This window comes from Zootoca vivipara, chromosome 10 (genome assembly GCF_963506605.1).
Source record: "Zootoca vivipara chromosome 10, rZooViv1.1, whole genome shotgun sequence".
Lineage (NCBI taxonomy): Eukaryota > Metazoa > Chordata > Lepidosauria > Squamata > Lacertidae > Zootoca > Zootoca vivipara.
Genome location: NC_083285.1, coordinates 47957514 through 47973676, shown reverse-complemented (window position 1 = coordinate 47973676; position 16163 = coordinate 47957514). Strand labels below are relative to the sequence as shown.

At 43.6% G+C, this 16163-nt stretch overlaps 1 protein-coding gene across 1 annotated transcript in view; it reads left to right on the top strand.

The window, feature by feature from the left end:
• RFX4 (regulatory factor X4) overlaps nt 1-14627 on the top strand; it is a 47350-nt gene extending 32723 nt beyond the window's left edge. Inside the window, exons 14-17 of the mRNA XM_035127645.2 lie at nt 1266-1427; nt 5705-5867; nt 7784-7922; nt 11094-14627. Coding sequence (XP_034983536.2) covers nt 1266-1427; nt 5705-5867; nt 7784-7922; nt 11094-11366 — 737 coding nt within the window. The 3' untranslated portion in view covers nt 11367-14627. The remainder of the gene's footprint in view (nt 1-1265; nt 1428-5704; nt 5868-7783; nt 7923-11093) is intronic.
• The last annotated feature ends 1536 nt before the right edge of the window (nt 14628-16163 follow it).

Below are 16163 nucleotides of genomic sequence, written 5' to 3'. Positions count from 1 at the left end.
GGAGCTCATAAGTCGAGGTCCCACTGTATACCCTTTTTGAAGTGGGGCAACTTGCATCACTTTTAAGCACAAAGGTAAACTAAGTGGTCCATTGGGGAGGGCCATAGTACAGTGGAACCTCGGTTTACAAACACCTCGGTTTATGAATTTCCAGTTTACGAATGCCGCGGACCCATCTGGAACGGATTAAATCACTTTCCATTACTTTCAATGGGAAAGTTCACTTCAGTTTATGAACAGACTTCCGGAACCAATTACACCCATGCTTCGGGTTAAGTACGCTTCAGGTTGAGTACTCCGCGGACCCGTCTGGAACAGATTAATCCACTTTCCATTACTTTCAATGGGAAAGTTCGCTTCAGTTTATGAACGCTTCAGTTTATGAACAGACTTCCGGAACCAATTGTGTTCATAAACCGAGGTACCACTGTACTAGTAGTAGTACAATTGAATTTTGAAGTCCATTGTCAAGGTACTCAGAGCTTTAGATTTTCCCTCTGTAAAGAGAAGTGCAGAGTCAGGCAGCTGTTTGGGAAGGCCATAATCCTTAATGTATGTGGACAGGCCATGCTTGGTCCGTGATCATTCACTTCACATGGGCTTTGAGGAATTTTTCTTTTAATATGACTTCACAAGTTCTTGGGCTGATCTCTGGGGCAAACTAAGGGTCTGCTTTAGAATCCGCTGGAAGAAGAATAGTAATCTAGACATTGTTATTGAAACAAAATTTAAAAAATCCTTCCAGTAGCACCTAAGAGACCAACTATGTTTGTCATTAGTATGAGCTTTTGTGTGCATACACACTTCTTCAGATACACTGAAACAGAAGTCACCAGACCCTTATGTATAGTCAGAGGGTGGGGAGGGGTATTACTCAGAAGGGTGGTGGGAATGGGTGATTGGCTGATACCGTAGGTGTGGTAAACCTGCTGATGACTGTTAACGACTGCAATTGGTAATACCAATCAAGTAATACCCCTCCCCACCCTCTCACTATATATAAGGGCCTGGTGACTTATGTTTCAGTGTATCTGAAGAAGTGTGCATGCACACGGAATCTCATACCAATGACAAACTTAGTTGGTCTCTAAGGTGCTACTGGAAGGATTTTTTAAATTTTGTTTCGGAATTGGCTACCAACATGGCTACCTACCTGTAACTATTGTTGTTGAAGTTTAACATCCTTTTAACAGAAAGGAAATAAAAAAGGAAAGGCAGCGTGGTATTTCAGCGTCTGTTTCTCCCCCACCCCCACCCCCTTGCAGTGGAAGTACGAGAAGAGATAATACTGGCCGAGCCAGTTCCTCCAAGTCCTTCCCCAGTGCCTTTCTCTCCAGCTAAATCTGCCACCTCAGTGGATGTCCCATCTGCACCCTCGCCTGTAAGCAACCAGTCTCCGGAGTATGTTGGCATAGCAACGACAACAGGTTGGTAAGGCTGGAGGTGTCTGATTAGTAGTTCACTTTTCGGGGGGGGGGTGGAAGTAACCTTCAAAACCTGAAAAAGTGTGGTTGTGTGTTTGCTGCTCATTTACAGTGAATGAAGTTTCTTATGACGTCCAATCAGGACAGGGCAGTGCTCAAATTACAGGAGGGACAGGGGGAACTACATTATTTGGGGGGGGGTGCCCTTAGCTAGTGTCTTTGAAGGCTTTGTGATGGGGGCATGATTTTGACTCAAGTCTCCCCCGTCATCATTTGAGGACTGGAATCCCATCAGAGGGGGAGCCTGTCTGGGAGGCTAGCTGAAATAGGAAAATGGCAGGCAAGGAAAGCATTAAGCACCCCTTCTCCACACCCCTTCTTTGCTCCAAATTATCACCGCCACAACCTGCTTTTTATTTGAAAAGCAGCTGCAGGAGTTCTGTTGCTGCACCTTTGAAATCTTCTCTTTCTGGCCTTCAGCCCTTTATCTGTGCAATAGATCAATAAGATAGAACAACTTTGCAGGGCTGTTGTACCTCTTGCAGGGAAGGCCCACATCTCAGTGATGGAGCACGTGCTTTGTGTTTCATAAAGTCCCATATGCAATCACTCCTGGCATCACCACTTAATGGGTTTTTAGGTAGCAGCACTGAGAAAGCCTTCTGCCCAGAGCAGGCTTCCTCAACCTCGGCTCTCCAGAGGTTTTGAGACTACAATTCCCATCATCTCTGACCACTGGTCCTGCTAGCTAGGGATCATGGGAGTCGGACACAACTAAACAACAACAACAACAACAACAGACTTAAAATCCCCAGGATTCTTTAGGGGAAGACATGTGATTTAATTGTTTGACATATACACTTGCTGAAAGAACATATATGAATCACTCTGAATGCATTCGAGTATTATATAGTTGTCAGCATTATTAATATCGGTTCCAGTAAATTTAAAACTGAATACCTTTGTATAACTCGGAAGCTAATCAGATTTTATTCCTAACAGATTGCTATTCCCTTGTTTCATCTTCCATTAAGACATTGCTGCTTATTGGTAGCATTAACTATACATGTTAACGCTAAAGCCCGGCAAAGTACAATTTCTGTAGACAATCAGTGACACACACAAAAAGGCAATTAAATCCTTGAGTTTTACATGACAGCACACTCCCTAAAGGCAAGCCATCGCCAAATTGCTCTGTTGTAAAACATCTGGCAAGACCCAACAACCCTTTCCCCTAAATCTTTTTGTTGAACTTCTGCATTCTGAAAAGGGATAATTAGGCCTTAATTCTTTTTTAAATTACAAAGCCTCGATTAATGATTGCTCAGACAACATCAATTCTGGAACAAAAGCAATGGCTATATGGTGTTCTCTCGCCCTGCTTTCTAAAGTCCTGGGATTACTCATTTGCCAGGTTCATTGTCCTTTGATGCGCCTGAACCCCTTTATAGAAATCATAAAACTTCATCAATGGATAACTAATAATTTTGTTGCCTGCTTATCAGTGTGTCTTCTTGCATGTAGTAGGCAGAATTGGGCTCAATATACATTACAGGTTGTGATCCTAGAAGCACACCTGGAAGTAAGTTCTACTAAAATCATTTCTAGATAAAGGTCACTTCTTGTAAAGGTGCTTAAGATTTGTATTTCAGTCACGAAGTGAAATCACTCCTCAAAAGGCATTGGGGGAGATGTTCAATTCAGTCCATATTTTCAAGGCAAATATACCTATTCTGCACTTTCTGAAATAATGCATGAACCAAAACCTTCCAACTTTCAAACTTTGCACCTTTCTGAATTTTGAAGTGCAGTTATCCAGCCAAGTAATGTGTATAAAAATGCATATACTAGCACAAACTGTGTGTATTAGTTTACAGGTAGGTAGCCGTGTTGGTCTGAGTCGAAGCAAAATAAGAAAATTCCTTCAGTAGCACCTTAAAGACCAACTAAGTTTATATTTTGGTATGAGCTTTCGTGTGCATGCACACTTCTTCAGATACACTAGAAACAGAAGTGTCAGACCCTATATATATACAGAGGGTGGTGGGTGGGAATGGGAGATGGGCTGATGGGAGTGGTAAACCTGTAGATGGGTGTTAATGGCTGCTGATGGCTGCAATTAGTCCTGGGCTGAGGTGCTAAAGAAAGCTTGATCATGCATAATGAGATAAGAATCCGATATCTCTATTCATCCCAGGTGCTTCCATGGTTTTAAGCTTGGTAATGATTTCCAATTCAGCAACTTCCCTTTCCAGTCTGTTCCTGAAATTTCTCTGTAATAAAACAGCTGCTTTGAGATCTTGTATAGAATGTCCTGGGAGATTGAAGTGTTCTCCTACTGGTTTTTCAGTCTTATGGTTCCTGATGTCAGATTTATGTCCATTTATCCTTTGGCGTAGGGTTTGGCCTGTTTGTCCAATATAGAGAGCTGAAGGGCACCGTTGGCATTTGATGGCATACACAAGTATGGCCCCACAGTATGCCAACATCTTCATGGCAGACTTAGAACATCGTTTCCTAGACTCCTACCCACTCAAACCTCTCTTGTACCTACGATACATTGACGATATCTTTATTATCTGGACACATGGACAACAGACCCTGGAAACCTTCCACCAGACATTCAATGACTTTCACCCCACCATCAACCTAACAATGAACCAATCTATGCAAGAAATACATTTTTTGGACACTACTATAAAAATACAGGATGGACGTATAGACACCACCTTATACAGAAAACCAACTGACCGACAAACATATCTACATGCTTCTAGCTACCATCCCAAACATACCAAACAATCCATCGTATACAGCCAGGCCCTACGTTACAACCGTATCTGTTCCAACTCTACAGACAGAGAATCTCACCTAAGAGATCTACAGCAAACCTTTTTAGAACTAAAATATCCACCTGATGAAGTTAAACAACAGATCAACAGAGCCAGACTGATACCTAGGGAGAACCTGCTGCAAGACAGACCCAAAAAAGAAAATAACAGAACACCACTAGTCATCACATACAGCTCCCAAGTTAAAACAGTACAACGCATCATCAGAGATCTACAGCCTCTCCTGGACAATGACAGCTCCCTTTCTCAAGCTCTGGGAGGAAGACCTTTCATTGCCTACAGACAGCCACCCAATCTTAAACAACTCCTCACCCACAATAATACAACCACCAGACTTAACATGGACACTGGTACCAGAGCCTGCAATAAACCCAGATGCCAACTTTGCTGCCACATACACCCGGACAACATCATTACTGGCCCCAACAACATCCAACATACCATCTCAGGACTATTTAATTGCTCATCTTCTAACATTGTGTATGCCATCAAATGCCAACGGTGCCCTTCAGCTCTCTATATTGGACAAACAGGCCAAACCCTACGCCAAAGGATAAATGGACATAAATCTGACATCAGGAACCATAAGACTGAAAAACCAGTAGGAGAACACTTCAATCTCCCAGGACATTCTATACAAGATCTCAAAGCAGCTGTTTTATTACAGAGAAATTTCAGGAACAGACTGGAAAGGGAAGTTGCTGAATTGGAAATCATTACCAAGCTTAAAACCATGGAAGCACCTGGGATGAATAGAGATATCGGATTCTTATCTCATTATGCATGATCAAGCTTTCTTTAGCACCTCAGCCCAGGACTAATTGCAGCCATCAGCAGCCATTAACACCCATCTACAGGTTTACCACTCCCATCAGCCCATCTCCCATTCCCACCCACCACCCTCTGTATATATATAGGGTCTGACACTTCTGTTTCTAGTGTATCTGAAGAAGTGTGCATGCACACGAAAGCTCATACCAAAATATAAACTTAGTTGGTCTTTAAGGTGCTACTGAAGGAATTTTCTTATTTTGTGTGTATTAGTGTATATACACAAGTGCATTCCATTAGGGAAAATTGCTTTGCACGAATGTCTACACTATGGGAAATGGCAAACAAAACAAAAAAGTGTGATTAAGGGGGGGGGAATCATACTAAGGTACTGATGAATTTTCAAAATTAGAAAAATGTGCAACTGGGAGAAATAGGAATTTGTATATTCAGCCATCCCTACTCATGAGGGGCAACAGGTAATTGGCTCCACCTCCTAAGGCACTGTTTCGTGTCTGGTTGCATATCCCAAGATACTGGCTTGCACCAAGACCCCAGTTGGTTGACCCCACACGCCTGGCACCTGTAGTGCTTGCATATTTTAGTGGAGGTTCACAAAATACATGAATGCTAACTGGATCTTTCTATTTTACGCAGGGGCCATGCAGTCTTATACATGGTCTCTCACATACACTGTAACAACAGCTGCTGGGTCACCTGCTGAAAACTCTCAACAACTGCCTTGTATGAGAAACCCTCATGTGACTCCTTCATCTGTTACACACAGAATACCTGTTTATCCGCACAGAGAAGAACACGGGTAGGTCGCTTAGCATCATGTTCATCCACTGCATTTTTCAGCACAGCCAGTGCTTAGAGTAATTGAACAGCCATGCTTGAATTCCCAGGTTTGTTTCCTGGTGCTGCAGATACAAATATTTGGGGGGGGGGGGGAGAAAGCTGTCTCTTTTGAAAACAGTAATATCAGATACAGTATACCAAATGTCCACCCTAAATTAGACTGCATGTTTATAGGGACAGATTTGCTGCACATCTGTGTGTATTGTGGAGGGCCTAATCAATATTATGATTATTATCACCATCAATCATCACTTTCTGATATATCATTGCTCGTGGCAAAGTTCCATCTATTCCAGTATCTTGCTTTCTACAGTAGCCAAATACCTATAGGAAGCCTATAAGCATAGCTGCCAAGTTCTCCCTTTTTTAAAGGGAAATTCCCTTATGCTGAATAGGCTTCCTCACGAGAAAAGGGAAAACTTGGCAGCTATGCCTATAAGGGGATGAAGGCAGTAGCCCCCTCTTGCTGTTGATACCCTGCAAATAGTATGCAAGCACAGAAGAACTTGCTGGTGGATTGTGCCCCTTATCCATTAGTGGATGGGGTAGTGATTTGGAACTTTCTACCTAAGGTACGACTGGAGCCTCCAGTTGTGGTTGGACTACAATCGCCATCATCCCTGACCATTGGCTGTGCTTGGGGGGGGGGGTTGCGTCTGAAGAGAGTTTGAATCCAACAATATATTGAGGGCCAAAGGTTCCTCAGCCTTAACCTAAGGAATAAAAATGTCCTAAGGGCATTTGCTTCCAGGTTTCAGCCATGTTGTAAGGAGTAGCCTGAGTATTTGCAGGGCCAGGCCCTGAGCACAGTGAGGAGTTGCAGAACCAGGCCCTTGTAGGGTTGCCAGACTCAATAGAGCAGGCATGTCAAACCTGCGGCCCTCCAGATGTTTTGGCCTACAACTCCCATGATCCCTAGCTAGCAGGACCAGTGGTTGGGGAAGATGGGAATTGTAGTCCAAAACATCTAGAGGGCCGCAGGTTTGACATGCCTGCAATAGAGGATAGGACTTCTGTGCCTTTAATTGCTCTGCTCTCTTTTGAGTCTGGAAACCTTAAAGAGAAACCAGCAGGCCCTTTATTTAACTTCTAAGCAAAGGGTCTTCTGGTTTCTCTTTAAGGTTTCCAGACTCAAAAGAGAGCAGGGCAATTAAAGGCACAGAAGTCCTATCCTCTATTGTGTCTGGCAACCCTTGGCCCTTACTGTGTTTGTCTTGGGGGAGTCGGGTGTGGCCTGGCAGGTGTGGCCCGATCAGGAGAAGCGCAGCACCTGGAGGAGCAGTTTCCCCTGGTTCTTTTCCACAGCAACGTGGTTTATACCCTGCTGTTGCCAGTTCCTGCTTTCGCTCCTGATCTGATCCAGTTCCTGATCCTGCTTCGGCGCTCCTGTCCTTGCTCCAGTTCCTTCTCCTTTTCCAGTTTCCTGCATCCCACCCTCATTGAGTTCCCCTCCTGTATTGAACTGCTACCATTGTTACCATCCATACGTTGGTCCCGGCGTGTCAGGTCTGAACTGCTGCTGCCTGCAACCCGGAACGTGACACATATGGTGCTGAAGCTGGCAAAGCCTTAGTCCTAGTGGAGTCAAAGTGATAGTAATGGATATGTTTTGAACTTGGAAGAGAAAATATAAAATACGGTTAAGAGAAAAGGAAGGGAGGAAATACAACTACAAAGCTCCACTATGCTCTGGTGCAAAAATGCAGTGCAAGTATCTTGCAGCCAACCCTAACCATGTCTATTCATAGCAGCAAGAACTGCTGAATTCAATAAGACTTACCGTACTTCCAGGTCAGTGTGGTTAGGATTACAGTCTTAGTAGCACATGAGGCTTTTTTTTAAATATAATGCTAAGGATCTTCTGTTTCTTTTTAGGTACACAGGGAGCTATAACTACGGCAGCTATGGAAACCAGCACCCCCACCCAATGCAGAGCCAGTATCCATCCCTTCCCCACGACACCACTATTTCCACACCCCTCCATTACTCTGCTTATCACAGAAGCTCTTCGCAGGTCAGTTCCTTGGTCTGAGTGCTGATCCTTTCATGATTGCTTAGGATTTCACAAACAAATCAAATAGACCGAGATTCAATATGGCGGCTTTTATTTTTTACAGCGGAGACGGTAAAGAATTCCCAATTTTTATTTATTTGAGCTTTTTTATCCCGCTTTCAAAAACAGGAATTCCCAAGACAGCTTATGACTGAAGCGTTTCTACATTTCCAAATCAGTTACTCTCCTTTTGTTGAGACAAAACATCATATTCAGTTCAATAGGGCATGCACAGGAGATCCTTCCCACAGATTGTGTACCCTTTATCCTCTGCATCCCATCTGTAGGTAGGGACGGAGGAGAATTTCGTCCATTTTGTCTGCATTTTAGGAACATAAGTAAACCCCTGCTAAATCCCCTGCCAATGGTCCATTTGCCCTGCATCCTGTTCTCAAAGTGCCAATTGGAAGCATTCGGGCCAGACCTGAGCACAGCAGTGCTCTTTCCACTTGCGATTCCCAGCAGTTGGTATTCAGAAGCATTACTGCCCGCATCAGTGGGGGGAGAATTTTTAAGTGAACCAATCTAATTCACACCACCTGGACTCATAAGCAAGCGAGCAAAGGAGGTTGGACCATGACAACATCAGGTCCTGCTCCACACAGATTGTGTCTTCCCCACTGAAGGGCCAACTTTAAATTTTATATTGTTTGTTTTGTTTTAGTACTTTAACATTGTAAAATGCCTTGGGAGAAAGGCAGTATATAAATGCAACAAATACGTCTTGTTAAGGCTGCTGTTAAATGCACCCAGGAGGAGATCCATTTAGCGGTCCTGACACCCAGGACAAAAAGATCCAGTGAAGCTGAAAAGGCTGTACTATATGTAACCCATGTGCACATCAATCCATAAGGATAGAAAAGAGGAAGGAGGCTAAACACTGAGATCCTAGGCAATGAGAGAGACCCATCTTACCTGTGAATCCTAAAAGACCCACTGCACAGGATGCCGAGAAACTATTGTGAAGGAGTTTTTGTTGGGGATCAAGATTTAATTTTGCAGGTGTTTAAATTTTGCTCTTATTGATATTATGTTTTTTAAAAATCTTTATTGCTAGGCCTAATAATGATTTAGGTGGGGTTGTTTAATCTCATTGCATATTAATATGTTTCATGCATTGTTTATGGCTGCTTAAATTTTGTATTATTTTTGTAAGTCTTCTGATGTTGCAAGCTGCCTTGAACATGGCTTAACTATCGAAAGATAGCAAACATCATCGTGATCCAACATCACCCTGAGGTCACCAGCCGAGTTTTCATTGATTTTGATGGATGTGGGTTAGAGTCTATACTATTTTAAAAGCACTTTGAACGCTTTTCAGTGGTTCCAACAAAGGACGGAGAAGCAATAGGGACAGAAATATGTTTATATGCATCCATCCATTTAAGATTTATCCTAAGTCTGTCCTGATTTTGCAGTGCAATTTTATTCTGAAGGTGGCTGGATGCAAGTTATAACCCCACAACAAGACCGAGATGTTGAGATACATGTTGATGTACATTACAAGGGCAATAGCACGCTTTCCAAAGTATGAGTAAAATCAGCATAAAGTTAGGGCTGCATTCAGAAGGAAAATATTTTGCTGTTTGAACAGAGACACCTTTCACCTCTTTGCATAATCAGCCTGCAAGCTGAAGGACAAGAATAAAGGGATTATTATTCAGCCTGACACTGAAGGAACTCAGGCTTCATTGGGTGGAGGAGACACTTAAAATAGTATTTTCTGGAATAATAACGGAAAGAAACAGAGCTAATTTTAATTTGGGGCGTAGGGGGAGAAAGAGCCTCAACAATAATCGGCTTAAAGTCACCCCAACTTAAAGGGGTTAGTGTTTCTTGTCAGGTCTCAACAGCATGGTGGTGGCAAGAGAGTTGACCCAGAAAATGGTAATTTCCTGTGAAGGGCTCTCCAACAAATGTCGCCTTTATATCTGGCAAAGATCACTAGGCCCCAGTGTTTTGAGATCAGCATGCTTAAGCACTCTTCATTAAACCGGATGCAAAGTGTGAAAGGTGATTCAGGCAGCATGGGCCGGCATCCGCGCAGATGGCGAAGCTTTGGACACTCCAACAAGGCTGAATAGATGCTTCATTGGTTGAGCTAATAGTCAGGCAGGGGCCAAGGCGGACTTTAAAAATATTGTCTCTCAATGGTCTCTTCACTGGAAGGAAAAAGAAGTCACTGACTCATTTGCAATTAGTTGACCCACCATTACAAATCTTTCCATGTTGCGGATTCAGCCGTCACAGATTTTATTGTAAAAATAGTCGATATTTGGGAGTCCGTATTATTTTTGAGCAATTATTCTTTTTTATATTCATGACACATTCATAAACACAGCTGCATCTGGGGGTATTTGGCCACACAGAGAAGCAAGACACTGTATTCCTGTCGTCGCCCCCCCCCCCCCTGTTTTTGCAGTCATTTATTAGCCCTTCCTTTCTGGTCAGGCATGCTCACATTGGAATGTTAATGAAAAGTGAAAAGGCAGATCAGCACGCCACACCAACAACGCATTAGGAAGTCTGTTCTTGTCTGTGCCAAATGGCACTGCCAACAAGACGAATGAAATGTGGCCCATGACTAGCCTAGGGCTTCATAGACTTAGGCTGCAGCCCTAACCATATCTACTCAGGAGTAAGTCCTATGGAACTCAGTGGTACTACTCCCATGTAAGTGAGGTTAGGATTGCACTGAACTTGATGGGTCTTACAGGTAAATGGGGTTAGAATGGCATGTTAGACTGGAGTCACGTCTGAAACTGTGGTGCCAGGTGTGCTGCCTGCCAGAGGGCTGAGAGCACTCCATCTGGTGAGCTCAGGAGTAGATTTGTGGTGCTTGCCTATGAGCATCTATAGAGTGTCTTGCCTTCGATGCTTAACAACCTGACCCAGACTCTTCCCTATTCAGTAGTTGAGATTCTTGCATTGCAGGGGGTTGGACTAGATGACCCTTGAGGTGCCTTCCAACTCTACAATTCTATGATCCTACCATGAACTACATGAAAATGGACCCCGTGCTGACAAAATCTGTGAAATCCCTCTTTGAGGCTTGTCATTAAAAGGGCTTGCATTTTCTTTTCCCCCGAAACATGTGTATGCCTAACATTCTTACAATGTCATTTCATCTAGTACCCCTTCAACAGCCCGTCGTCCCGGATGGAGCCGTGCTTGATGAGCAGCACCCCAAGACTACATCCAACCCCAGTAACTGCTCGCTGGCCGGAAATGCCATCCGCAGATGCTTGCTACACAAGCCCCCCCATGCACTCCACAAGATATGGAAATTCCAGTGACATCTACTCGCCGTTGACCACACGGAGGAATTCCGAATATGAGCACATGCAACACTTTCCTGGCTTTGCCTATATCAATGGGGAAGCCACCACAGGATGGGCAAAATGAAAATGACTTAGTAAATAGTATCAGCCTTACATATTTAATAAAGACAGACACACAAATTTCAATGCCTGGCTTGTAGGTTAACAGAACTCTTACATGGGACTTTTTAATGGCTATGAAGATTGAAAAGATCCTGGACACAAAAGTATAAGTAAAGTAGAAAAGTAAAGGACCCCCTGGATTCTTAAGTCCAGTCAAATTCAACTGTGAGGTGCGGCGCTCATCTCCACTTTCAGGCCGAGGAAGCCAGCCTTTGTCCACAGAGAGCTTTCCAGGTCATGTGGCCAGCATGACTAAACTGCTTCTGGTGCACAGAAATGCCATTTACCTTCCCACCGCAGTGGTACCTATTTATCTACTTTTGCTAGTATGCTTTCGAACTGCTACGTTGGCAGGAGCTGGGACAAAGCAACGGGCACTCACACTGTTGCGCAGATTCGAACTGCCAATCTTACAATCAGCAAGCCCGAGAGGCTCAGTGGTTTAGATCACAGCGCCACCCGCATCCCTCTGCCGGAGTGTAAATGGGGTAGTGTGGTAGGTTACTCTAACCAAGCAAAATTTTACTGCTGCTATAAAGCATGGTTATTTTGGTGTTTTCTACAGGTGTCATGCAAGTGGCTTAAATTAGTTACAGCCTCACTAACCATTGAAAGTTGCCGTATCTGAACTGAGTTCCTGCTCTGTAAGCATAGCTGTTGCAATTTGCCTCCTTCACAAGGGCCAAAACTACTCAGAGAACGCCAGAGGTGTAACGGACTTGAAAACGATCCAATCTAACTCTCAAAAATAAATATACAAATTCCTCCACTCATTAACCCACATCTGCCCCAAATTATGATAAACCTTCCTCCCATCTTCCTGCTTGTGAGTCCCAATTTATAGTTGCAGCTGTATGGAGTCTGCGTTTCTATAATCACACCACAGGAGTGCAGAAATGGATACTGAGTGGAGAAATAGGTATCCTGGAAAAAAAATTCATTGATTTTAAGAAGATGTTTCCTGCCCTTGAGAAATGGGCAGGCTTGGGAGTGTTGGGGAAGTTACAGTGAGATCTCAGAGGTAGGAGAAGTGGATTCTGAACGCTTCAATGCCTTGTACGTCACACTTAGGAGTGTCAGCTGGGAAGCTCCTAGTTGCAACCTGGCCTCAGCTATTAATTCACTAAGTGCACAGTAGGCTTGACTGCAGCAAGCCCATGCCTTAGTACTGAGTCATTGCCAATTTACCCTAAAGAGAGGTAGTTGAGGAATTAAATGCAGCATAGGTGTGGGGGGGAGGGGTGTTTAAATTCTGCTCCCACCCATCATTCCCCACCTATCCCACAAAACACTTCCCTGTTGTTTTCCGTCCAGGGGGCGCTACGGCTGGAAATGAGCCCCATTAGGAGAAAAACATCTGCGGAGAAGTTGTCCGGGATGTTGCACAGATGAGGGAAAGGTGCTGCGTGTCCCTCCTGCCTATGCTGTGCTTTAAGCCCCCTCCTTGGCTTTACAGGTGTTTGGCTGTGCCTGGTAATAGGCCACGCACTCTCTCTCCACCAGCCTATCTCAGACAGCGGTGATATTAGCCTGCCTTTCCAAGCCTTGTAAGGACTACTGATGATATGAAGTGTCTGAGTGCTCGATGTACAATATATACTTGCTAAATATTAGTAGCCTCAGAACAAATTATGCAAATTGAGAAACTATATGCGAATACAATTAATTTGCATAAGGGACTCAGATTGAACAGTGTTTTGTTTTCTTTGCACAGGTTTTGATATTATTATTGTTATTATTATTAGTGCGGCATACACACAGCCCTAATTATTGTGGCCCCTGGCCCCAAGCAGAGTGCAAATACGGAAAGCAAGATGTGTGCCACACGGGGGTCGTGGTATGTTCAAAGAACGAAGCAAACCAAATAGAGCCAAGCTGTGACGTGAAGGGGAATGCAAAGCCATGCCCTGTGCCGCTACCCAATGTGACCTGGTTCGTTCAAACACCTCAAAGCAGCTTTCTGAGCAGCAAGGAGATATCCCACTTAAGCACTCTTGGGCAGTCTTTTGATTTAGTCATGTCCTAAGTGTGCCATGTTTTAGTCTACCATTCTAATCGTTTTCACAAATATTACATGGTCTTTGAGGAAATGTGCTGGGGCGAGAAATCTAGTCCATATTTTTAACTAATGGCAGTCGGATCCAAATTCTTGCCTCCATTCTTTAACTTACTGGTCTAGCTCCTTAAAGATGCTTTGCGGGCTTCTTCTGTTGTTCTCGGTTTCCTCTTTGAGGCTTCTAAAACGGCATGTGGCAGTGCTCCAGTTTACATGTAACTTTGCATCCATGACACATCTTTCTATTGATCAAATAAATGTTAGTTTGCAAAGAGGAAGACATAGAGTACTGGATAAATTGCTGACTTGTTGGCCGTGTTTCCGTGCTGCGTTATCACCATAAAGGTAATGGGCCCATAATGACAAGCAACACCTTGCTACCTTGCGTGTGTCAAGAGCTCATTGGTACCAACATACCTTCCCCCCCAGTTGGCAGTTCCACAATTCCGGTGGGCAAGTAGCATCGGCCAAGCGGCTCACTCCAAGGTGAGGTTCTTCCTTGGGAATATCCCAAAGATTGAGTTTCTCTAGGTCCCCACACACATCTCTATTCCTGCTTTCCCTAGGAGTTGTCTATGAACCGGTCCAGAGGTCTAGGGGAGAGTAAGATGCTGGAACTTTGGAAGGGTCTTGTGGACTGAACATCTTGGTCTAGATGCACCCAACAGGGTAGCAGCTGGGAAGAGGGAAAGCCTATACAAGCTCCTTTGGGGCACACCTCTCGGGGGGGGGGGGCAAGTATTTTTGCAGCCAGCCTAATGACACACAAGAAACCTCATGATCAGTATTGTCAAACTGCACAAATGTTTGAGAGTTGCAATGCAACACATACACACCTGTAAACAAATCCTCTACTTACCTACAGCTTGGAATGAATGAACTTCATTCCCAGCTCTTTTGCCAGGACAATTCCATAAACTTGTACAGAACTCAAAGTTGTGCCTTTGAACCTATGCTGTGTTATGTATGTGTGTGTGGGAAATTATTGTATTTTGTGGGTTTTTCCCATTGGTATTTTTTGTCAGATTCATAGCTCTTTGTCAAATTCTTTTGTTTGTTTGTAGAAAATTATTAACATAGGGGTTTCTTGCTTCTGTATTATATATATAAAAAAGAAAAAGCAGCAAGCAATTATGGTGGACTTATTACCCTATGGGTAAGATATAATTACATGGAAATATGACATCAGGCATTTTAATAATTGTTTTGTAAATAAAATATTTGATAGCACTCAAGAGTGGTGATAACTGTGTTTATGGTTAAAATGGAAATGTGTTATTTGTTACCCAAGGTATATGAAGGATTTTCACACTTAAATAATAAAAACAATCCCCAAAAATTGAAATCAAGGTTCTTAGCTTGATTACTGTAATAGGAAAAAGTTTGAGTTGCAATAGGAAAAAGTTTGAGTTGCAAGCTGGTGATGTGTGAAGTGCTTTTCGCAATGTAGACCAATTCCCAGATTGTGTTCTAGGGGAGAGCAGGTAAACTGATGCAGAAATTGCCCTAAATTAGGCTTGGATCTTAGATAATTTAAGGACTTAAGATTTACAGAATGAAAGGGTGGTATCCAACTAAGATGTATCATTAGTGCAAAGGAACTTTCCCCCTGCACTCTTACTAATGAAGAGTTGAGGTGACCCCCAGGAACAGATTTAGGGGACACATGGACAGGGAAAAGAGAGAGGGAAGTTTCACTGTACAAGTGTAAATCATTGATATGACAGGATGAGTTACTCATGCTATGTTAGATACAACCCATTGTTTACCATTCTCCTTTCCTCTCAAGCTCTCTCTGTGCCTCATCCCACCCTGATCAGGGAAGGACCTGACTGATGGACAAATCTGCTAATTTTTGTTTCCCTCGGCTTCTCATTTTTCCAATCCTAGTACAGTCGTACCTTGGTTTTTTGAACAGCTTAGTGCTTGAATGTTTTGGCTTCCGAATGCCGCAAACCTTGGAAGCCAAACGTCTGACGGGGTTTCTGCATCTTCCGATTGGCTGCAGGAGCTTCCTGCAGCCAATCAGAAGCCACGGTTTGGTTTCCCAACGTTTTGGAAGTAGAACAGATTCAGGAACAGATTCCGTTTGACTTCCAAGCTACAACTGTACCAGTTCTCCACATTTTCCCAGCAATTTGCAACTTTTAATATTTATGTAAACCCACCCACATTTTACAGGGACCCAGGTGGCGCTGTGGTTAAACCACTGAGCCTAGGGCTTGCTGATCAGAAGGTCGGCGGTTCGAATCCCTGTGACAGGGTGAGCTCCCGTTGCTCGGTCCCAGCTCCTGCCAACCTAGCAGTTCGAAAGCACATCAAAATGCAAGTAGATAAATAGGTACCGCTACAGCGGGAAGGTAAACGGCGTTTCCATGTGCTGCTCTGGTTTGCCAGAAGCGGCTTTGTCATGCTGGCCACATGACCTGGAAGCTGTACGCCGGCTCCCTCGGTCAATAATGCGAGATGAGCGCGCAACCCCAGAGTCGGTCACGACTGGACCTTATGGTCAGGGGTCCCTTTACCTTTACCTTACCCACATTTTAGTGAAGTGCAAATTTTGAAGGACAATTGGTCCGTATCCAACTTTAGTCTTTCTCAGTGTTGAAATTAATCATTCAAGAAATGCAAATTAGATTGTTCCTTATTAAAATGCAAACAAAATCAAATTTCCCCTCCACCTTTGGTCCTGACCCTTTGAAA